The sequence below is a fragment of the Cygnus olor genome, chromosome 6, assembly GCF_009769625.2.
Source record: "Cygnus olor isolate bCygOlo1 chromosome 6, bCygOlo1.pri.v2, whole genome shotgun sequence".
Taxonomy (NCBI): Eukaryota; Metazoa; Chordata; class Aves; order Anseriformes; family Anatidae; genus Cygnus; species Cygnus olor.
In genome coordinates this window covers 12,028,521-12,053,740 of record NC_049174.1, presented here as the reverse complement: position 1 = coordinate 12,053,740, position 25,220 = coordinate 12,028,521, and the positions used below count along the sequence as shown (strand labels likewise).

Genomic DNA, 25,220 nt, shown 5'->3' with positions numbered 1-25,220 from the left:
CTTTATATTTTTAGTATTCTAGCAAAATGCTGCAAGGAAGTATACCTTCTGATGAGCATTGGGACTAGAGTGAACTTTATTTGATTTAAGATAAAAAACAAGATTAAATGGATTATTACTAATAGCACTGGATGTATTTCTACAACCTCAGAACCCTTTTTTATTACTTCTGGAAACCGCAGTTTGAAAGAAAATACCAAGAATTGAAAGAAAACTATGCAACTTAATCAACGTCTAATATCACATTGCCAGAAAGCTCGTGCTGCAATTCTGCAGATAAGGAAACACTTTCACAACCTTCACCCCCACGGAAAACTCTCAGATGGTAGCTCCAAGCACCAGTCAGCACTTTTTCACAAAACAATCCTGCTCATATACCTCAAAGAGCAAAGGGAAAAACTATGAACCTCTAACTACTACATGCAGAAATTAAAACTTAAAATGAACTGAATTGTTTCAGTGCAAGGTAAGCAGTTATTGACAATACAGATTCATTAAGCAACTGTATAAGAACCGTTCTGATGTGTTTTGGCAGACTGCAGACATACCTCATCCTACCCACAAATGTCATGTGCTTAGCTACCTCCATTGTGTCCCTTTCTCCATTTAAGTTTTAATCCTTTTGAGAGAGGTTGCAAATAGTTACATCATCTAGTCCTATGTTTTTCAGAACTTTCCCTTTACTAAGCCACATAAACACTAGTGGTTCGTAAACAGCTATCATCCATCTAACAATCTTGAATGAAAAGCAAGGTAATGGCCTGAACAGTCTGACATACTTTGAATAACTTTACACACATCCTTTATGATTCTGTATGTTCAAGATTTAAGGAAAGACTGCCACAGAGGCCTACCTTCTGGGTAAGGACGTATCTTCAACAAGTCACATGGCCTTCAAAGCAAAGTCTCTGCCATTCTTTTTCTGATCTTTGCCACAATACAAAGAACATGTAGGCTATATGTGTGATACAGACTCAGAAAGTCATAATGCACGGTATTCAAGTAAATGAGAAGCCAAGATGGGTACAGAATGATATGTAATCTCTCTACTTCTAACAAAATCTAATGAACTCCTATCAGAGGTTACAGAAGGCAAGTGACAATCTGGTGTCTTTCAGCATGGAAAATTCACTCTGCCAAAGATTCAGTTGTTTATACAGCATTTGCTTCTATAGCACTGATTTACATAATCACAGAATTACAGAATCATCTAGGTTGGAAGAGACCTCCAAGATCATCTAGTCCAACCTCTGACCTAACACTAACAAGTCCTCCACTAAACCATATCACTAAGCTCTACATCTAAACGTCTTTTAAAGACCTCCAGGGATGGTGACTCAACCACTTCTCTGGACAGTCCATTCCAATGCCTAACAACCCTTTCAGTAAAGAAGTTTTTCCTAATATCCAACCTAAACCTCCCCTGGCACAACTTTAGCCCATTCCCCCTCGTCCTGTCACCAGGCACGTGGGAGAATAGACCAACCCCCACCTCGCTACAGCCTCCTTTAAGGTACCTATAGAGAGCGATAAGGTCACGCCTGAGCCTCCGCTTTTCCAGGCTGAACAATCCCAGCTCCCTCAGCCGCTCCTCGTAAGACTTGTTCTCCAGACCCCTCACCAGCCTCGTCGCCCTTCTCTGGACTCGCTCGAGCACCTCCATGTCCTTCATGTAGCAAGGGGTCCAAAACTGAACACAGTACTCGAGGTGCGGCCTCACCAGAGCCGAGTACAGGAGGACAATCACTTCCCTAGCCCTGCTGGCCACACTGCTTCTTGTACAAGCCAGGATGCTGTTGGCCTTCTTGGCCACCTGAGCACACTGCTGGCTCATATTCAGCCGACTATCAACCAATACTCCCAGGTCCTTCTCTGCCAGGCAGCTTTCCAACCACTCATCTCTCAGCCTATAGCCCTGCTTGGGGTTGTTGTGCCCCAGGTGCAGGACCCGGCACTTGGCCTTGTTGAACTTCATACAGTTGGCCTCAGCCCATTGGTCCAGCCAATCCAGATCGTCCTGCAAAGCCTTCCTACCCTCGAGCAGATTGACACACACACCTAACTTGGTGTCATCTGCAAACTTACTGAGGGTGCACTCGACCCCATCATCCAGATCACTGATAAAGACATTAAAGAGAACTAGCCCTAGTATTGAGCCCTGGGGGACTCCACTAGTAACCGGCCTCCAACTGGATTTGACTCCATTCACCACAACTCTTTGGGCCCGGTCATCCAGCCAGTTTTTAACCCAACAAAGTGTATGCCAGTCTAAGCCACGAGCAGCCAGTTTCTTGAGGAGAATGTTGTGGGAAACGGTGTCAAAAGCCTTACTGAAGTCAAGGTAGATCACATCCACAGCCTTCCCCTCATCCACTAAGCGCATCACTTTGTCATAGAAGGAGATCAGGTTTGTCAAGCAGGACCTGCCTTTCATATTCCCATGCTGACTGGGCCTGATCGCCTGGTTGCCCTTCAAGTGCCACGTGATGACACTCAGGATAATCTGCTCCATGAGCTTACCTGGCACTGAAGTCAAACTAACAGGCCTATAGTTTCCCGGGACTACCCTCCGGCCCTTCTTGTAGACGGGCATCATGTTTGCCAGCTGCCAGTCAACTGGGACCTCCCCTGATAGCCAGGACTGCTGATAAATGATGTGAAGAGGCTTGGTCAGCTCTTTCACCAGTTCTCTCAGTACCCTTGGGTGGATCCCATCCAGTCCCATCAACTTGCGTACATCTAAGTGCCGTAGCAGGTCGCCAACCATTTCCTTGTGGATTATGAGGGCCACATTCTGCTCCCCATCTCCTTCCACCAGCTCAAGGTACTGGGTATCCAGAGAACAACTGGTCTTGCCGCTAAAGACTGAGGCAAAGAAGGCATTGAGCACCTCAGCCTCTTCCTCATCTCTAATTTCATAGACTGCACATTAATGAATTGATGGAGAGAAAATTAGCTAGTATACACATTGAAGTTTCATTAAGAGCAGTGCCACAAACAAAAGCTGAAGGCTGTGGTACAGTATATCATCATAATTCCATTATCTTTATTATATTTCTCAGCTTCCCCTTGCATGCCAAAAGGCACTTTTAATGTAAGTAACTGAATATAATATATCTGAACAACAGGCCAGAAGAATTCTGGAATGATTTGGGTTGGAAGGGACGTTAAAGACCATCTAACTCCAACCCCCCTGCAATGAGCAGAGGCAACTTCCATTAGGCTGGGTTGCTTAAGGTCCCATCCAACCTCAGCCTTGACCACTTCCAGGGATAGGACATCCACATCTTCTCTGGGCAACCTGTGCCTGTGCCTCACCACCCTCATAGTGAAGAATTTCTTCTTTATAACCAACCTAAATCTACCCTCTTCTCACTTAAAAACATTACTCCTTGTCCTATCACTACACGCCCTTGTAAAAAGTCTCTCTTCATCTTTCTCGTAAGCCCCCTTTCAATACTGAAAGTCTGCAATGAGGTCTCCCCAGAACACTTTCTTGTACAGGCTAAATATCCCCAGCTCTCTCAGCTTTTCTTCATAGATGAGGTGCTCCAGACCTCTAATCATCTTTGGGGTCCTCCTCTGTACCCACTCTAAAAGGTCCACATGTTTCTTGTTCTGAGGGTCCCAGAACTGGATGCAGTACTCCATTCACAACAATCAAGTACTTATGGACAGGAAATTAAGTTGAAAGCAGTTTCCCAGCCCCTGCAAGAATTCTGCCACTCTAAAACCTGCATCCTTATCTCTGAGTCAAGCTGAAGCACACTTGACAAAGGAAGAACAGGGGAAAAAAAGTATATCTAATAATATCTAGTAGAAGAGATTGAAAGGAAAAGGAAAGAAAGATTAAAGACATGTTCATGTTGTTTTCCCTACCTGTAGAATCAATTCATAGTTCTGTATAATGTTCATTTATGCAAAAAAAAAGAAAAAAACACAAGAAAAACAAAAGTTAATCTTTGAAACCAAGTACCAAACAAACAAGCATCTGAACAAAAGGACTGATTTATAAGCTTAAATAGGACATGACATAAAGACAAAATATCTTTTATTAGAACTGGTATAGCTGGAAAAATTAAACCAGTTTGGAACCCAGAAGCTTTTCCTCAGACGTGCTTTGTAGAGCAGAGTGTCTGTATTCTTCTCCTCCATAGTTACGTAAACTGGATGCATAGGCTGTGAACGTTTACTGTAATGCACAGGTTCAAATAAAACATTTATTTCTACCTCTTTAAGTAATACAAGTAATCCATCACCCCTAAATGTAGCCAAGACATGGAGCGCATGTAAAGGGTGTGGGGGCAGTTGAACCTGCTCTGTTGGACAACAGGAAAGAAGTCTCTCAAGAGCCAGTCCCCGAAAGCAGATACAGTTTTTGGCATTTAATTGTAGTAAGCCTCCATTAACCACTAAACGTGATTTTACTCACCCCATACTTTCTCAGCTCTCCTGAAGTCTGCAATTTTGCTGAAAGTTTTAACTGTTCTTCTAGCTTCTGAATTTCTTGCTGAAAATCATCACGTTCATGTTCCCTTTCTATAGCTTGTTCCTACCGACCCAGACAGAGAAAATGAAAACCTTTTTAGAAACTCTTAATTTCATTAAAATATTGAGAAAAAGAAAAATCTTTATTTTTTTAAATTTACTTGGTTTTGTTTTTTTAATGCTGTGAAGAAGCTATGCTCACTTACAAGTAACTAAAAGCTTTTTGAAGTAAAGTTTAGCTAAAATTTTAGTGGAAGACAAAAAATTGACTCCAATGTACATACAAACTAACATCAGCAATTAATTTAAAAAAAAGGAAAAATTGTCTCATAATATTACAGAAAAAGATTTATTTTTTCCCATCTTTCTTTTAAGTCTAGTCTTGCAAGACTAGAATATCAAGATCAAGATTTAAAGAAAAGAAGAAGCATCATATTTTAGGAACCATCTTCCAAGTCACGATCACAAACTAAGAATATTTATCACATCCAAAACCATGAAAGCATGATATCAAGTTTGCTTACGTCCATGAATTGCCGCTGTTTTTTAAGCTGTTTTTCAAGGACTTGGATTTGCTGTTTTAATTCAGCAACCTCCAGTAACTGCTTAGCCAGGTCTTGATTACTATGCAGCTGTTCTTCCAGTTCCACCTCCAAAACTTTCATTTGAGAGCGTAAGTTGGAATGGTCCTTCTCTGCCTGACACTGAAGTTCTAATTTCTCCTTTGCTAAAAATTCTACTTCCTTGAGTAGACCTGAAGAACACAAAAATAAAAAGGTTATTAGAGTAGAGTACAAAAAAACAACAAAAAACCCTAAGCCATTCTGAATTTAAAGTATTACGTTCAGGTACTTTGAGAGCAACAAAATCAAATTGACCATCCCCAGAAGTTTTAAAAAGACACACAAAAGAAAGTCAGATACTTGGCTGCCCACCGTGTCCTTAAAAATTTAAAAATCTCTTTGTTAAGACTACCATATTTACAAAAGAAAATGACTCCTAACTAGGAGTCATTCAAACTCCCTCCCTCAGTCTCTGCCCTTTCAAACCCAGTTCCACACCCCTCCTGCCCCAGAGGTTCTTTGCAAAGCACACAAGATCCTCACTCCTACAAATTCATTTCATTCCAGATGTGCTCCAACCCCATGTTTAAGCCCCACACACCAAATTCAGCCACTCAGTCTCACAAATACATCCTTCCAACTACCCCATTCTTCACTATTTTATCTCAAGTCCATGCCACCACTTCCATCCCAATGTCCCACCTTGCTTAAAATCTCTTCGAAACCAAGCCTTCTAATACTGAATTCTGAATTCCTCCAAAATGTTATGCTAGGATCCTCTTAGACCTCCAACATCTAATCTCAGGTTAACCTCTCAATTACTCCTCTACCTCATGCTGTACTGGATACTGCTGCTGATGTCCATGCTGTGGAGTCAACACCCAGCCCATCTACACAGTGGCCAATAGTGCCCAGCCTTACCCTGAAGCTAGCTGCTGTATGAATGCAAAGTTAGCCTTTTTCCTGAATTTGAGTGGAGATTAAAACACAGAAAGATCATGCCTGGAGAAAATCAATTCAGTTCTGAGACTACAAAGGCAAGAAACACCTGGGAAAAAGATGTCACATTTGTGCTATACAGATAGTGGAAATACCATAACCATGAAAATGTGCAAAGCTCAAGTTATCCAAAGCTGATTTATACCTATAAACTGTATTGTCAACCAGTTGGATACACTTTTTAGGTGACCCAAACCAAGACTGATGTGAATGAGCACAAAAGTAGGAGTAAAACTATTTTGATGCGATTATAGATAAAAATGACCCAAACACAAAAATAGAGTCTGGCTATTCACTATTTAATGCAAAGTCAAAGAATTATAGAATGGTTGAAGTTGGAAGAGACTTCTGGAGATCATCTGCTCCAACCCCCCTACCAAGCAGGGTCACCTACTGCAAGTCTTGCAAGAACTCATTATTTCACTTTTCAAATGCTCCATTTTTTTCCATCTGAAATATTTTCAGTCAAAGAGGAGAAATGTAAGTCTATGATTCCAGCAAGGACCTTAACCGATCATTCTAGACTGGCTCCCAGGATGGCAGAATTCCCTTTTCCAAGCATGATCAAATCAATCCACATGATTTTTGGCTTAATTCCTTTCCAAGTTACTGTTACAAACTTCAAAAATAAGGCAGTACTGTACCTTCATTATAACATCTTTACTATTACTTCAATACTCATAGTTTTAATTAAATTTATATATGCTTCAGAATAAGCAAAGAAACAAACATTTCTGTGTTCACATTTAAGAGGATGTGTGTCACAAACCTAAAATGCAGCAATAATATTTACATTAAAAATTGGTGAAACTGTCACAGCAATAAGGATAATGAAGCACTTGAACAGACTGCAGAGACTGAAGTCTGTCTCTGGAAATTAAGACGGTGAAAAAGGTAACAAGTAGGTTCTATCTGGGGACAAAAATGTGATCTAAATGAGATCTTGAGGTCCATAGCAACCTTACTGTTCCATAATTCAGTCACCCTGGTCTCTTACTGTAGTTAGCTGTGCTTCCTTCACATTAAGAGGATATTAAGACATGCAAGGTAAAAATTAATTGAATGAGAGAAAATTCAGGAGATATGGAACTGTATCAAATTCTTTAACCATTTGCTACCCCCCAGTAAAAAAAGCTACCCACGTTAACTTTCAAAACCGATTGAAATGGCTAATGCTTTCAGTGACAAAATTGCATATCATTAACTTGATTTCTTGAAGATGTGTAGCATTAATGTACATTGACAATGTGAGAGCAAAAGATGCACCAGTTGGAAGAAAAAAAAACATTTTGTTTTGCAGTCACGTGAGACAACGTGCTAGGTGCTCTTCCCTCACTTACACACAGTTACACTGTCACAAGGCTTGTGCTGACATTTTAAGTTTGCTCCTGGCTGAAAAATACAGATCACAAAATTAACAAAGGACTTTAAGGAACCACTGGAGAAGCAGATATACATGTACACTACAATATCTTAAAAAGCTCCACTCCTGCTAAATTATTTTTGTCTTTGACTGATAGTCTACAAATATATTACAACAAAATTTCACTCCAGGCACTGATTTTGCAAACTTATGATTATTAGCAGTGGCATCTCAGATGCCTACAAAATAACAGCAACCATGCAATCATTATGCCATGCTCCTTAACATTTGAGCGCATTAGGACTGTGCCATTGATAATCACATGAATTAAGCTCTGGTGTTTCCAGATCAAATGTTCATTGAGTTGCAGATGTAACTCAAGCTCTGCAGAATGCATACAAGCAAGCAAAGAGACTCTGCCAAACCAATTTCTCTCACAACCTACTTGGGCAGTGAGCTACAAGAGCATCCTGTCATCAAGAGATGCAACAGAGCAAGTTATCCAGGGCTGAAACAGATGGTCCAGTAAATGCCAAGGACAGCCTCAGTTCTATTAAGCAACTGAGCAAGCAATATATGCAAGCCATAGCTGCACAACGGAGAATATCTTCTATGAAGAGCAGTGTTTTGCCATGCGAGAGACCGGAATAAATTAGCACTCTGCTGTATCCACTTGCATACACCTAGTGCGTAACAGATGGCAAAACACAAGCATACTGCATACAGATATATGTATACCCACAGCAAGGACACATATATGGACTGGCCCCCTAAGGGAAGAACTGATTCTCTTTTGAAAATGAGCACAGGAATTTTTTCTTCCATATTCTAAGTAACATGGTAATTAATGAGTTGATGGCTTCTTTTTAACTTGAAAAACAGGGCTATTGCGTTCTGAGAAACAAAATGACGATTAGATAAAACTGAAATAGTTATTGACACCTCCTCAGACAGAAATGCAAGTTAGTGGAAAAAGTAGCTAGCCTAACAGATTTTACTTGAAATTGAAAATGATTAGTAGAAAGCACTTACCAAAATTTGGCAGTGTCAATAAGCGTAGTCTGTTCAAACAACAATTTCTTTTTTTAAGCACACGTTCCCCAAGTGTATAAATGTAGTTTCAAGCAACATGACTAGATCATCAGACCAGACATTTGCTTATCATTGGGACAAACCTGCTATTTTATTAATGTTAATTCAAATCACGCAATTCCACTTCGGCAGTGTCCTGGCACGATCATCATTAGCAAATGCCAAGCTCCACTTTAAGTGCATTTTACTAGCAAGGCCATTCTACTCACATTAGTGCTATGCATCAAAAAAAACAAAAGAGGGGAGGTGTCAGCTTTTCAAGGAATAAGCCATATCAAATCAACTCCAAATACTATTTTTAATTATATTTTCTACATACTAAAAAATTTCAAACTAGAGGAAGAGTACCATAGAAGGCTTGGGTGGGGGAAAGAGGGTGAATTTTAGAGCTCACAACTTATTACAAACAACTGTTCCAGTTCTAATAAGCTGCCTGGAACGCAGCTACTAGGAAAACAGAAATCCCCAGACACACTAACCAAACAGGCTATATGTTCTCCCTCCTCAAGTGGACAGCAGCAAATTTCAGTGAGGTGGTTAAAAAAATATGTTAAATAAGAAGTTTGAGGGAGATCTGAAGGAATAGAAATATAGTAACTGGCAAGACAGCCCAATGCAGTTTTTTTGCTCTAACTGGAATGTATCTAGATAATTCTTCCTTATCCACCCAAGACACTTGGTATATCCAGCTCATAACCTTCGGGAAGAGGAGGGGGGCAAATACACCAGAGAACTTACCAGATGTGTGTGTATAAATAATAAGAATTAAAGAACGTGTTAAGAAAATGATATTTTGTGTAGACCAGAAAACCAAATCGTGGCAGCTATGAATTTATCAGACCTAGAAGTTTGCTACTCAGGAATAAGGTAGGCACACTTCTGTTTAGTAAAAAAAGGCACATCATTCCATTTTGCGTCTGCAAATTTTACTTCAGCATTAGACTTCCAAAGTCGGTGTAAAACTCTATGGGTCCTTCTCGCTTGTTTTCTGTTTCTTTTCTCCCATAACCATCCTTCATCATTCTACTCTCCTCCCCCTTCTTTTTTCTGATCTACCTATCCATTCAATTACATTTCTCATCTCCTCTAGACTTCATTCAGTTCTCACAGTATCTTTTAGCTCTATTTTATTACTTCAATTGATTTTTTTCTCCTCTCCCCCCCTTTAACTACTTCAACTGCCCACTACATATCATGAGAAGTTCACAGCAAGCTTAAAAGGCACTATCACCTCAACAGCAAAAAGAAAGCTGTCAAACATGATGATAATGGCACAATGCACTTTAAACCCAACAGCAGCAAAACACTTTTTTTTCCCTAAAGCACTGATCAGTAAATTGAATACTCTTAGTTTTATAGTTCTTTTCTGATTAGTCACGTAAGTATTTTTTTTTTTCCAAGATACTCAAAATCACAGTAATTTCTTGGGCCTATTTATGAAGTACTATTCCTCTTTGTAAAAATAATATCAAAACTATTAATTCATTCACTCAGTGTTAAAGCAACATAGACCAGGAAAAAAGACACATATTACAAACCTGATCCTTCTTTCTGTGCTATATTTGTGTTCCTAGAAATCAAAAACAGACACATGTACAAGGCAAGAACAGGATACTTTGATCCATTCTAAACCACTGGAAATTCATGCATAACACAGACAGTTCCTTTTATTCAGCAAAAAACCACTTCATCTTAATTAGGACACAAAATTCCTTACCATATCAGTCAACCCATGCCTATAATTGGACTAGAACTACCAAAGAAATACTTTTACATTTTAATCATTGAAGTTTGTTGCAACATCAACCTAAGTGATTCTATGAACATTCTTGACTAGTCATGCATTTCATAAAACAATTGATACTCTCTTCACTATTTTTCCCAGACTGAGATGGAATACTTAATGCCTTAACCCCCCTTTTAGTTCCAGTCAGGGTAATCAAAGCAGGGTTCAGTCCAGTGGGATTCAAAGCACTGGCACAATTTACAGTGTTTGCAGTCTGTCATACATTTCCATGACAGCCAGAAAAGTACTTGTGTTTGACAGTATCAGAGAACAACTTTGTGTTTCCTTTGGGAAACTATAATCACTATTCTAGAGCAAGAATGACATGCTTTCAGTTTCAATTATGGACCCTGAATCAGTTTATGTTCTTCTGTCTTTCCACTGAGGATAACAGACCTTCCCCCACTTTTTCCTCTGCTTACTGTGGCAAACAATTGTAGATTCTGTAAGCCAGGACAATTGATTAGTGATCTCACACACGTTTTCTTCTATCATAACAGCAATATATTATTGATATGTCATATGACAGCTCAGAGATAAACACAACTTTTAATACTGACACATGTACAACATTCCGATTCAATATTGAGTATTCTGATTGCACTATTTGAAATGTTCAGTGCAGAGTCAAAAAGCAGAACAGAGAAGGATAGTGAGATCAGGACAATAATTCACTAATACCGTTAGAACCACTCCTCACCAAGAATTGCCTGCTCCTGGGTTAGCTCCTGGAAGCGTTCACGCATATTCTCCAGCTCTACAACAAGGCGACGCTCAGATTCTTCTTTCAGATTCAAAGCCTCCTCCAATGCAGCTTTTTCTGCAACATAGCCTTCAATAATGCCTGAAATCCCAAGTCAGAATGCAAATAAAGCAGCAGACAAACTCATCTATTGGAAAAAAAACAGCTTGAAAACATGAGTAAACAATTTAATACAAAGAATGGAATGATGTAGAAAGGAAGTACAAGATGACAAACTTACACTGTAGCTAGGCTTTTTGAAGTATCTTGAGGAAAAAAATGTACCAGTTATATACTCTAATAGATTTTATGAGGCTGTCATGTCACAAAATTCCTCAAAAAAAGTGGAATGTACATGGGGATTATCAAGCCTTGATGGCTTGGGATCACCTCAGAATGTAGGGCAGCCTGACATGTCCTCTACAGGGGACAAACCTTCAAAGAAATAGAAACTCTCCAAAAAGTAATATCAAGTGCCAGATTCAGAGCCCAATAAATCCACAAATGATTCACAGAAAGAAAGGAAACAGGATGTTGGAGACCACGTAAGCCTAAAGGAATATGACTGAAGAGGAATGGAAGGCAGATGCCACGATTAGGAAGAGAAGATCAACTTTAAGGACTTAAGTTCTAGAACATGGAAACCATAAAAGATTCCCTTGCATAAAGGCAAAAAATACAGGCCAAGTCAGCATACTTCAGGTCTTAATCTTCACAAAGGGGAATAAGTCTAATGATACGCAGCCTGTGATAGTGTTGAGATCAACAGCCTCAGCCTTCATGTCTCCTCTAGAATCTCTTTATGCTTGTACTACCATCAAACATTGCTTAGTTCATGCTGAACATTTCCAGGGTCATACAGGTGGGCAGATCTATACCGGGAGTACATCATCTTTACAATAATCCAAACTCCCATGTTTAGACATGCAGGAATACAAACTGCTGTTTTAAAAATTAAGGTGTTTTTCACATGCAGTCAATCGAATAAGTATAGGACTAAACACTATCATATTTGCCCCAGGGAAATACAAATCTGCTAAAGTAAATTAAGTACTAGATTTGAAAGAAACAATCCATGCTTCAAGTAACCAAGTAATCTGAAATGCAAAAAATAGATTACAGACAGGCAAGCAACAATGAAACGCATATCATACATATTTGGAGGAGTGAGTTATGAGTAAGTGACATAGAAATCTCTTCATATTGGCTTCATTCTCTTACCCTCTGCTTTATGAAGTTCTAGTGCCAGCTGATTCTTGGCCTCACTTTCCTCAGTTAGGCACTCCATTAGCTCTTGGTGCTGACTAACCACCTGAGCAGTCTCCTGATTTTGGCGGCTGAATTCATCTTCAAATTGCGCATGGATTTCATGCCTTTTCTCCAGCTAAAAATGAGCAATATCACTTAGCATGAGAACTTGGATGCACATGCAGTGCAATGATAACTACAGGCATTTAAACAAAAACCTTACCCTTAATGCATAATAACTATCAAAAATTAAGGGCCAGCTTTTGAAGTTTTGTTTTAGTATTGGGTTGTTTTTGCCCGAGACCCCTGGGCATTCTAGTGATTCCATGTACTCACATACTTGTATTTTCACTGCAAAACTTCTTTAGGCACATAAGTTTCTTTACTGTGCATAAAGAGATATCTCTCTGTTGGCCAGGCTGCTCAACTCCCTGAACCATCTACGGTTCAAAGCATCCTTGCACTTATTAAATTCAACAATCATAGAATATCCTAAGTTGGAAGGGACCCACAAGGATTGAGTCCAACACCACAGGACTACCTAATAATCAGACCTGATAATCTACCTACCTAATAATCAGTCTGAAAGCATTGTCCAGACGCTTCTTGAACTCCAGCAGGCTTGGTGCTACAACCACTCTTATGGGGAACCTGTTCCAGTACCAACCATCCTCTCAGTGAAGAAAACATTTTCCTATATCCAACCCAAACCTCCCCTGTCATAGCTTTATGCCATTTCCTTGGGTCCTGTCGCTGGTCACCAGAGGTCAGTGCCTGTCCCTCCGCTCCTCTTGTGAGGAAGGTGCAAGCCATCCTGAAGTCTCCCCTCAGTCTCCTCCAGGTTGAAGAAACCAAGCGACCTCAGCCTCTCCTTCTGTCTTGCTCACTAACAGACAGTGAAGTAAATGCATCATCTGGTTTCCAAGATATGGCACCTATCCCAGCAGATTAAGACATTTCACAGAAGTGAGCAAAGTATGATTGAATGCAGCTGATGAAGGTGACCTAGAATCTAGATCTGCCATGGCTTAGGCAAATTCTTTAACAAGTTGGCTACATGGTACTAAACTTGCATCAGTACCCAAAAGCAGCATCACCTCATTCTAGAAAGGATTTTTAAGGACCATGAGTATAACATTTCACATCGGTATTCTGTGCAATCCAGGGATAAGCATCTAAAAGGAAGACTAATTTCAGACATTTTTCCCTTCATACTTTCTCTTAAATTAGGGGCTTCTTTTCTCATACCAATTACTATACTGAATTAAGTCCTCTAAATGTATAGAGTACTCTGGCACCTACCTCAGATTTATGATGCCTATTCCCAAAGCTGAATATCTTGACAGTAATCTCAGTAGGGAAATACTGAAATTCTTTTGTGATATTGAGTCCAGCTCCTCTTATTAAAACTCAGTAGTATATAATTACAAAGATGTTTGCCTGCTCCCATCTACATATTCCTAACATATTTTAAGATGGGACTGAATTTTCTTTAATCTACTCATCAGTGTTGAAAAAGCATCAATGTCAAGTTTTTGAGAGGTTTTATCACATTTAACTCTGTTCTCCAGAAGTTACCAAATGCATCCAAAATACTAGTTTAAATTTACTTAAGGCAACCAACTTATCTCTTTCATACAGGATCTCCTCTAAGAAAAAAACAAAACAAAACAAAAAAAACACATTAACTCTCATTTATAAGAAATACTCAAATAAAGACCAAATATTCATTGTAAGAAGCAGGGGATTTACATGCTTCCCTTTACTGATAATGTGTCATGTATTTAGAAAAGATATTTTTCCTCATGGTAGCCAATCCCACAAGGTGCTAAATATACAAGCATTAAAACAGATTTCACATTTTCAGAATAATTATACCTCTGTACAGGTAAAGACATTATCTTACTTCTTTAGTTGATTCTGCAACAAGTTCCAACATTTTTTCCACCGCAGTGCGCAAACGATGACTAATTTTCATAACCATTTCTTCATTTTCACATGCCATTTCTGGCTTCACAAAAACACTTTCACATAAGTATTGACTCAACTCAGACCCCTCTTCACTCACTGGAGACAGCTGGTTGTGTTCTGTGAGAGTTTCATCAAGCTGTTCATCTACTGAAAATAAGCAATCTATTTAAAAACATAGGAAAATGACACAGAACCGGCCACTCAAATAACAACTGACATCAGCCAGCAATACTGCTTAATCCTGAAGACATATTACAAGGTAAAAAAACTTGTAAACATCAAATAACTCCATGCTGACATATTAAGACAGTCTTTCATAATGCCTGGAAATATTGCGCTATATACAAGAGGGACTGAGGTTCTATATCCATCAAATTAATCTTTCCTGTCCTATAATCCATTCAGCCTTCTCAAGTCACAGTTTAGTATTTTCACTACTAAAAATTAAAATGAAAGAACACTGATAGATACTATCTTAAGTGTGGAAAAACTTTGAAACAAAGAAAAAAACATAAGAGATACCCATTCAGAGCCTCCTTCATATAACATGAAATGAAAAGTCATTTTTTCAAGAACATGAATCAACTAAATACAGTTATGCTGATTTGTACTCACATTTTTCTAGGTGATGCTTCTCTTTGGCTTTAAAATATTGTGCAAATCCCATTTCTTCCATAATACTGTGACCTTCCCTAGAATCTCCAGAAGCCAAACTGTCATCAAGGCAAAGACCAATCTTGCTACAGATAAGGTCCTCAATAGCTATTGTAGCCTTCACCAACTCCATAAGCAATTTCAAAATATGCTGATAAGATTCCTGCATTTTCTTCCTAGAACAAAAATACATGGAACATGGCAAAAAATGCATATACTTGTTTTGAAGAGACTTCAAACCTACTGAAAACCTGACAGTCTAAATTAGGTATCTTGCCATAGTTTGACAATTATCAGTGAAGATGATTCAGATGATTCACAAAAAAGGCCATTTTTCCACAGAGCAGACTCGAAAAACCTGTCTTCTCCATAAGTGGATGGAGAGATCATACTGCAGTCAGAAACATCTCAGGCTTCCTATCTATGCAAGCACCAGCAGGGAAAACATGTTTACTACTACAGTACCTGTGACATTAAAATAACTAGGGGAAGAAAATATTGATACGACTTCTGAAGCATGCAACATTGTATAATTCCTGCTACAGGTACTCATGACAGTTTGAACAAATAAGCAGAAATACCCAAGGCAGGCACAGAACAGCCAACAACTAGTAGTCTGTCATACTTTAATATCCTAAAGGAAACCAAACAATGGAATGGAAGCTCCACTAAGCCCTGCAAGTTTACAAAACAGTAAGCAAGTTTTTTTTTGTTTGTTTATAAAAAGGTGAGAAATGGAATTCTTCTAGAAGATTATTCAGCATGACAGCTTCTCTCTAATCCACACATTCCAATCACATATCGGTGATGTACATTGCACTGAAAAGTTTCTAGAATAAAGAGGCGCTTTCTGTATTTCCTAGCTTTTGCCAAGATTACAGACAGTGGGGACCCCAAAACACCAAAGTCTCCGTCAGACCACAAGGGGCCAGGGGGAGGGAGGGAAGGTAGGAAAAAAAACTTGCTCTCCATATCAACACAGATTGGTAGTGACGGAACTCAAACATGTTTGCAAATAAAGCCAATACTATCATTATCTTACTCTGTTAATTTAAATTGGCTTAATTTAGTTATTTGTGAAAAAGTGAGAAAAATAAAAACAACCAATAAGCATTATATGACCCATGATGGACAAACCTTTCATCCTTGGACTGCTCAATATCAGACCTCAACATGACTATCAAATTCCCTCCTTCTTGGTTCTCTCTGTCCCGCTGCTGTAGAAGTGTCTCCAGCTCACAGTTGGTCTCCTCTATCTTATGATTTAAAGATTCGACTTCCTTTTCCAGCTGTGGAAAATAAAATAACAATGCACCAGACAAATCAGTGATCTTTTGCGCCATCAGCAAGTTTGCTGATGACACACAACTGGGAGGAGTGGCTGACATGCCAGAAGGCTGTGCTGCCATCCAGCGAGACCTCGACAGGTTGGAGAATTGGGCAGGGAGAAACTTAATGGAATATAATGAGGGCCAGTGTAGAGTCCTGCATCTGGGCAAGAACAACCCCAGACACTAGTATAAGTTGGGGACTGAACTACTGGGGAGCAGAGAAGGGGAGAGAGACTTGGGGGTCCTGGTGGACAGCCGGATGACCATGAGCCAGCACTGTGCCCTTGTGGCCAAGGCGGCCAATGGCATCCTGGGGTCTATCAGAAGGGCTGTGGTTAGTAGGCCGAGAGAGGTTCTCCTCCCCCTCTACTCTGCCCTGGGGAGACCACATCTAGAATATTGCGTCCAGTTCTGGGTCCCTCAGTTCAAGAAGGACAGGGAACTGCTTGAGAGAGTCCACTGCAGAGCCACAGAGATGATTAAGGGAGTGGAGCATCTCCCTTACAAGGAAAGGCTGAGGGAGCTGGGTCTCTTTGGCTTGCAGAAGAGGAGACTGAGGGTTGACCTTATTAACGATTATAAATATGTAAATGGCAAGTGTCAGGAGGATGAGGCCAGGCTCTTCTCAGTGACATCCAATGATAGGACAAGGGGCAATGGGTGCAAGCTGGAACACAGGAGATTCCGCTTAAATATGAGACAAAGCTTTTTTTTTTTTTCTTCTTCAAACGGTGAGGGTGACAGAACACTGGAACAGGCTGCCTGGGGGGTTGTGGAATCTCCTTCGCTGGAGACATTCAAAACCTGCCTGGACGCGTTCCTATGTGATGTGATTTAGGTATTCCTGCTCCAGCAGGGGGCTTGGACTAGATGATCTTTCAAGGTCCCTTCCAATCCCTAGCATTCTGTGACTCTGTGATCTTACCCTCCATTACTTTCTGTATAGTCACATAATCATCACCTGTTATGAAAACTTGCTTCCAAAGTTACTAGAAATGGACAGCAGTGAGACAGGGAACAAGATAAAGGATGTTGATTCTGTAGGTCTTAGCTAGCACAATTGTATGTTAATGACCCCAAAGATAAGGAAGTAGAAGACTGTATGCATAGATAACGGAATCAGAAAGAACTGGCTTGACTGCTGAAGTCTGTCAAAGAAATGAAGGGTCGGGAATTTAGCAGCAAGGAAGACTTCTGGCCTTCATCAAAAGACCACCAGAGTACGCTGGACAACCACCCAATGACTCTAGTACGCATGCTAATAGGAGCGGGAACCTATGTTAATGATTCTTTGGAGACCTGATGAATATGCAGGAGAGTTATGGGAAATGAAGTTAACATGTATTTGTCCCACTAATATAAGCACACTGCCAGTAACCCTTAGTGTTTGTGTGTTAGGCGGAGCAATCCCCCACAGACCCGGTGCCGTAATAAAGAATACCTGCCTAATAATTTTGGTTATTGAGTTTTCACTGTGTCAGCAGGAAGGCTAAAATTGTATGAGTTTTTAAAGTTCTTTTCTCATGCAGATTTTACTTCAAGAGGCTGCCTCATTTGCATTCAGACTCAATGCACACAAGCAGTACAAGAACTTGTAAAAACTTACCTTACTTTCAGATTGCTTTCATTGTTCATGCCTTAAAAACGCAAAGCAATATCCTAAGAATAAATTGACACTAGAACACAAACCTGAACAGCAACCTGATACAGTATAACCACTCAGCCACTTTTCTTCTTTCCTTTATAAGCTCTGTGAAAGGATTTTCTAGAAAGTGCCTTGTCTCCCCATAATTCTTTCCAGATGACACCTTTATCCCACTAACAATATAAATAAGTATCTATACTGGTTTATACGCACACCCCTAACTCCCAAATTTTGCTACCAAACTGGTACTATTTTGTTACAAACTGTCTCAAAAGTAAGCCAACAAATTAATCAAAATATCTATTTGGGACAGCACAGCAAGGAAAGAAAAGCGTTCTACTTCCCTACCAACTTTCTCACCTCTCATTAAATCTTGCATGAACAACAGGAAAACAGTAAGATTTTCACCTACTGTAAGAAATGCATTAACGTTACTCCTACCACTTCTCAGTTTTCCTGCTAGCCGTAAAAGTCTAACAGAACATTCCAATACACCAAATTTACATTTGGTCAGAGCCTTTTGAAATGCAAGAAGACATCAATATTTTCAAAACAGAAGATAATAACGAAGTAAAACTCAAAGCTATTATTTTAAATCACAGAAAACAATTTACATTTCTGTAAGTGTAAGACAAACACCCTTTTCATGCTGTTCCTCCATATCTTAAGCTGAATCTAGGTTACCCAGAAAGCTTTTAGTTTTGCTTTATAGGATGCATAAGATTTTGCTTTGTTTGGCAAACAAATATTGTCTTTGCCACTTCTGGATCCATACTTTTCAGTTGCCTGTCTTATCTGCCTCAAATTATAGGTCAGTGGGTCTAACAAAAGCTAGAACACTATTTTCTAGGGGAAAAAAATGCAATAAAAACAAATGGCATCAGTACATAGACAAAATGCAAACATCCAACGTTCTCTTGTAAAAGGGCAGTTTTCAAGTTACTACCCAGTTTCAATTTCTACATGACTACCATAGCACTCCAGTTCAGACACAGAATCCATGATATATTTTTTATACCTTGAAAACTAGCAATCACAAGAATTACGCCCATAGTCTCTCTACATATATCTTGAGAAAGGTGAAAGCACTGTGTTAAAATACAATCACGACAACCAAAATTTAGATTTAAAATATTTTCCACACACCTGGATAATTCTTGCTGCTTTTTCCTGTAGCTGTGCTGATAATGTCTCCTTCTCCTTCTGGCAAGCAGCCAGTGCCTTCTCCCTCTCCTGAATTACCACCTGCACCTTCTCATGTAGTGACACTGTTTTTTCAGCTTCAAATTCCTCCTGCATTAGTGACATATAATTTGAATTACAGAGAGAAATAAACGAGAAAAGCAAACGAAAAGAGCCATACACATCAACACATTCCCCCTTTTTTGTTTAAATACACAAAGCCTTACTTCTCAGATTAATTAGCAGTAAATTACACAGTTAACACCCCATATCAACAAAATAACGCCAAAACTATGATTTTAACGACAAAACTATGATTTAAGACTAGTTAAATAAATTAACTACCTGAGTGCACTTCCTAAGACCTTTGTCATTTAAAATTGCTGAGATAGTAATGAGAAACAGAAAACTGATAGATGGAGACAGACAAATGCCACTTTCATCAACTGCAAGTAATACAATATACATAGCACTGAGTTCCACACAGGACAAGTGATTTTCAAGAACAAATTGTAAACTTACAAAGTGTAACTTGCCTACCTCAGAAGAATGTATTTACTCTAGATATGACCCACTTGTGAATCAGCAAATAAGGGAGATGAAACAAGGCCCAGGGATCCCTTCATGAAGAGGCTAAAATGAACCCTGCAACGATCCGAACTGGGGAATGAGTTGTCATGATCACACTACAAAAAATATATGCAAGTTCACATATATGAACATCAATAAACTTCAGGGTGAAAGATGCTTTTTTTTTTTTTTCTATAATGATAAGTGAAGAAAACAGCTTTTTTTTTTCCCCAAGGAATAAAATAATATAAAAATAAAAAAAAAAAGACACTCCTCATAGGACTTGTGTTCCAGGCCCTTCACCAGCTTTGCAGCCCTTCTCTGGACACGTTCCAAGGCCTCACTGTCTTTCCTGTAGTGAGGGGCCCAAAACTGAACACAGTACTTGAGGTGCGGCCTCACCAGAGCCAGGATCAGCCCTCACTAGGTCCTACTGGCTGCGTTATTCCTGATACAAGCCAGGATGCCATTGGCCTCCTTGGCCACCTGGGCACACTGCCCACTCATGTTCAGGAGAGCATCAATCAGCACCCTCAGGTCCTTTTCCTCTGCACAGCTTTTGAGCCGCTCTGCCCCAAGCCTGTAGCACTGCATGGGGCTGTTGTGGCCAAAGTGTAGGACCCGGCACTTAGCCATGTTGAACCTCACCCCGTTGGCCTCTGCCCATCAACCCATCCTGTCCAGTTCCCTCTGTGGGGCCTTCCTACCCTCTGGCAGATCAACACTTCCCCCCACCTTGGTGTCGTCTGCAAACTTACTGAGGGTGCACTCAATTCCCTCATCCAAATCATCAATAAAGATATTAAAGAGAACGGGCCCCAACACCAACCCCTAGGGAACACCACTGGTGACAGGTTGCCAGCTGGATTTCACTCCGTTCACCACCAATCTCTGGGCCCGGCTGCCCAGCCACTTTTTAACCCAGCAAAGAGTGTACCTGTCCAAGCCATGGGCTGCCAGCTTCTCCAGGAGAATACTGGGGGAGACTAAGGGGTCTTGCTGAAGTCTACGTAGAACCAGGACAGTTGCTTGTCAAAGTCTCTCAGTCTGCCTACTCTTCTTAGAAGCAATGCATCCTCTAATACGGAATGTAAGACTGTACAAAAGAAACTCTGAATGACTTAAAGCACCAGATTTCTGTCAGATCTTCCATCAGTTTTCCTGCTTAGAGGGAAATAAGCACGGAAACTGGCTTGCGCAAAGACAACCCCATAAACAAGCATGGGGGAAGTAGCAATGAAGGATCATTGTAAAAACCTGTAGCAGACTATAATGCAGCTCAGCCTGACATTGCAAAGAGATGCAATCAGTCTGCAAGAGATGCAGTCAGGACAAGAAACTGGTCATCAAGGCAATCAACAAACCAAAACCAACTCACAGAGTCCTGTGGTGAGCACAGCAATGGCCCTACCATGAGCAGCTTTTCAAGATACACTTACATCCTCTGTTTCAAAAGATACTCCAGACACAAAGAGGTCAAAAATGAATCTAAGTGATAGGACCTTGCAGCGGGCCAGAGGCAGGAAGTTAAGAGGAATTATCTGCATGTCCACAGCATCCAGTTCCAACTGTTTGTGCAACTCTCAGGAAGCATCCTACTTGAAGTTGAAGAGATGACAGATACAGTAAGGTTCTGTTGACATTTCCCAGGGAGACAAAGACAGAGAATGGTCGATCACCAAATACAGGTTATTTTTGCTCAACATGTGCTCAGCACAGTGATAACAGAGATGCATGCAAGCATTGCTCTTGGTGTTGGTGAGTTTCCCCCTCTCTTCTGAGGCACGATACATCTTCTCCACTCATCTCATAACTGAGTATGTGCTTGACACCTAACCAACCAACCAAGGCATTTGGCATGAGGCACAGAAGATGACAGGCAATTCCTACATCATACACAGTGCCAAAAAGAGATAATTTTTAGATATTCTCATCAAGATGAAAGTTTGGAACCAAAATGATGAACCCAAGAATGCAGAAAAGAAAAACAAAATTCACATGCACAAAGTGTTCAGACATCGCACAGTTGACAAAAGCTTAGATAACTGAACATTTTTTGCTGTACATACACAAGTGCTGTAGACAAGGAAATACTTGGTCAAGAGTACAGTCTCTGCAGACACTAAGAAGAAAATCAAGTTTCAAGCAACAAAATGAACGTAAATCTACACAAGGACTATTTCTCAGAGCAAATATTTTGCACTGATTTTTTTTTTTTTATCTAAAGGGCACCATTTCACAACCAATTCAGGATTAAATGAATCCTATGGTAAATACTATAACTCCTTCACAGAACACTGTATTATTTTTAGCACTGCTTTTCTAGTTCTAACATTGAGAAGCAAGGAAGAGAACTAGTTTGGATTGCCTTTTATATATAATACAGCTGAAATACAATAACATACTAATTGTTCATTTTCAAAAAAAGCAAGCTACCAGTACATTCTTTGAAGTTCATTTTAATTAGACCTTACCTTCAGCTGTGCAATTTGCTGCTCAAGGAGTACTTCTGACTGACACTTCAGCAGCTCAATCTCTTCCTGGAACTGAAGCTGTTGCTTCATTTTTACCTCCTCAAACTGAGACAGAAGAGCTGTCCTCACATTTTCTACTTCAGTGGCCGATGCAGAAGCATACATCTGCACACAAGGGAATAACAAAATATTTGAGCTAGTGTTATAATTAAGGAAGAAACAAAAATAAAAACAAACCATAAAGCCCAGACAAACTCTTAAGAGAATTTTCATAACAGTTGTCTCCAGACCTCAAAGCCATACAGAGGTGCCATTTATCATCACGCTGACTATGGAAAAGCAAGTTGATAAAAACAGGTAAGAAGCAACAAAAATACTTAAGGTACCAAACATCTCCTATATTCATGAGACCATCAAGTCAACCTAACAGACCCTATTTGTTTTTTTTTCCTCAACAGACATACGCCTAAGAAAAAAAGACTAAAGTCAAAGAGACCTGATAACAGCCTTCCAGTACCCAAAGGAGGCCTACAGGAAAGCAGGAGATGGACTCTATCATGGAATATGGTGATAGGAGAGGAGGGAACAGCTTTAGACCAAAAGAAGGTAGGTTTAGATTAGATATAAGGAAGAAATTCTTCACTCAGAGAGCAGTGAGGCCCTGGCACAGGCTGCCCAGAGAAGCTGTGGATGCTCCCACCCTGGCAGTGCCCAAGGCCAGGCCAGATGGGGCTTTTGAGCAACCTGGTCTAGTGGAAGGTGTCCCTGCCCACAGTAGGGGGGTTGGAACTAGAGGTTCTTTAAGGTCCCTTCCAACCCAAAGCATTCTATGATTCCAAAAAGAAAAAGAAAAAGAGGAGGGAAAGAAATACACAGACAGCATACTTGTTGCAAATAGGATTAATTGTTAGGTAGCTATATTTAATGCTTTTATGCCATGAGTGGCTATATTTCAAACAAGGTAGTCCATCAAAAATGTACAGAGAAAGTTTCCCCTCCACGCTTCCCAACTACACTCTCTAACAAGAGTCACTGTAGTCACTGGAATAGAGAGAAATCCTGTTTCTTGAATCAAGGGCTTAAGGCATTTAGTCATGTCTTAAGAAAAGAACTTTCCACTTATGAACAAAACTAAATTCCCTGTCAGGCTTTTCTTCCAAAAGTAGAGAGTTTGAAATTCAATGTTGCCAGATAGAAACAGCTAACAGCTCTATAGTCTGACGATCCAAAAGAACATGAAGGATCTGCTCAAACAAACAGCATTTTTCGTGAGGTGCCCAAAGTAATAAAATAAGTGCCCCAGGGATTAGGGGTTACTTAACATACTACCCAGTTTTCAAATCAGTAAGTGAAAAAGCAAGTTATACTTGTTGTCTATAACATGCCTTCTATTGTTTGGTTACAGTTAGATAAAGTTTATTTCATTTGTGAATTCTCCCAATATACAAGTGTAATATATACTACATAAAAGTGAAAAGTCTTGATCACTCATGACTCCTTGCATCAACACATGTAATTGTATAACAGACTCAAATAAGAGAATTTTCCATTTCAGTGTTTAATAAAAACTTCGTTTATCAGATTTTTAGCCTTCATTGTGAAAGTAAACATCGAACTTATACATAAACATTTTCAACAAGAAATTGAAAAGCTTTAATGACAATACAGTTTGAAAATCTTCCTTGAGTAGACCTATTTGAAAAACATTACAAACTATAATTTCACTAAGAAAAATGAATGTTAGTAAAGTTGCTCACTAATATAAGCTTAAAGTGAGCAGTTACTTTCCACAAATAGTTAATAACCCAATTCATTATTTATTCATTTGTGATCAAATATGGAAGCTTTAAAATCTTGAATTCAAAAGGACAGGAATTCAAAAAAAATAAAAAGCAAGTGCCCTCCCGCCCCAAAGGTAGAGAGGAAACACTATAAACAAGGAGTTAAACTAAAAAAATTAAGGCTAATATGCATATATGAACTATTAAGTTCTTTTTAGATAGAGCAAGGCTTAAAAATATTATTTTTGTCTCTTCTTACCTATTGACACTACTAGAAGAAAACCAAAAAAGCATCTAGGAATATTCCCTAAGTTCTACAATTAATAAAACTGAATTTACTCAGTGTGAATGAATGGCTTATTTTGGGTTTAGGTATTTGCAATACTCTGACCTCTTGTTCATGTTCATGTTGTGCTTTTAGTTTCCCCAGTTCTTTCTCCAACTCCCTGGAGTATTCCTCCTTATGTTTCTTAATTTCTGCCTCATGAAGATCCTGAAGTTCTTGCAGTGCTTTCCTATGTTTTTCTTCCATATGCACTACTTCCTCACGTAATATATCCAGGGCTAGATCTTTTTCTTCTTCCAACAAACATCTTTGATTTTGAAGAGCTGTTTTCAAATCATTCTGTATACGCATTAATTTAAAAAAGGGTAAATAAAAAGGGTAAACAAAAAGGGCATAAAAGTACAAATATTTTTGTAACCCATTTGGAAAGTGCATGTCCTTCTTTATCAAAGTTTAAGTAAACATGATCAACATTGCCTCATGAATGAGGTAAAATGAGGTAAAATTTTGGTATCATTTTTTACATACCCAAACTCTAAAAGATCTCAGACCTCTGTCCATACACTCTTGTGCTATGTACTCCTCCTGTTAACGGCCTTAAGACAAGGCACACTCTCTCACCACCTACTCCCCAAATCCCATCTAGGACTCAGAGTACCTTTCCTCTATTCTTCCCCTCAAGTCTGTACCACTGAGGAGGAGCTTTCAATTCACAAAGATGTACCCTAACCTACAGAAATACATTTACTCAATACCAATCAGTTCTAAAGAATGACACGGTAATTCTACTAGACAAAGAAACTCCAAGCCACAAAGCGGAGACCCTCCAATTGGAAATTATGTTAAAATTGCATCTCATGTATATTCTCCATACACTGAGATAGAAAACTCATTAGTCTGAGTGTTTGGGGAAGGGATGACAGGCTTTTTCATCTTCGGTTTCCTACTTCAACTCACAGTATGACCATGCAAGTTTTAGTGCTGGCACAGAGGAGCCTGTAGAAAATGCACCCAAAGAACATGGGTAAAAGGTGATCCCACACAT

The 25,220-nt window shown here is 39.5% G+C and overlaps 1 protein-coding gene across 1 annotated transcript in view; it reads right to left on the bottom strand.

Moving 5' to 3' along the window:
* PCNT (pericentrin) overlaps window positions 1–25,220 on the bottom strand; it is a 102,894-nt gene that overhangs the window by 38,443 nt on the left and 39,231 nt on the right. Inside the window, exons 22-32 of the mRNA XM_040560982.1 lie at window positions 24,281–24,514; window positions 22,109–22,273; window positions 19,029–19,175; window positions 16,044–16,195; window positions 14,868–15,082; window positions 14,188–14,399; window positions 12,255–12,417; window positions 10,992–11,135; window positions 5,013–5,242; window positions 4,433–4,552; window positions 3,880–3,900 (exon numbers count right to left, since the gene is read on the bottom strand). Coding sequence (XP_040416916.1) covers window positions 3,880–3,900; window positions 4,433–4,552; window positions 5,013–5,242; window positions 10,992–11,135; window positions 12,255–12,417; window positions 14,188–14,399; window positions 14,868–15,082; window positions 16,044–16,195; window positions 19,029–19,175; window positions 22,109–22,273; window positions 24,281–24,514 — 1,803 coding nt within the window. The remainder of the gene's footprint in view (window positions 1–3,879; window positions 3,901–4,432; window positions 4,553–5,012; window positions 5,243–10,991; window positions 11,136–12,254; window positions 12,418–14,187; window positions 14,400–14,867; window positions 15,083–16,043; window positions 16,196–19,028; window positions 19,176–22,108; window positions 22,274–24,280; window positions 24,515–25,220) is intronic.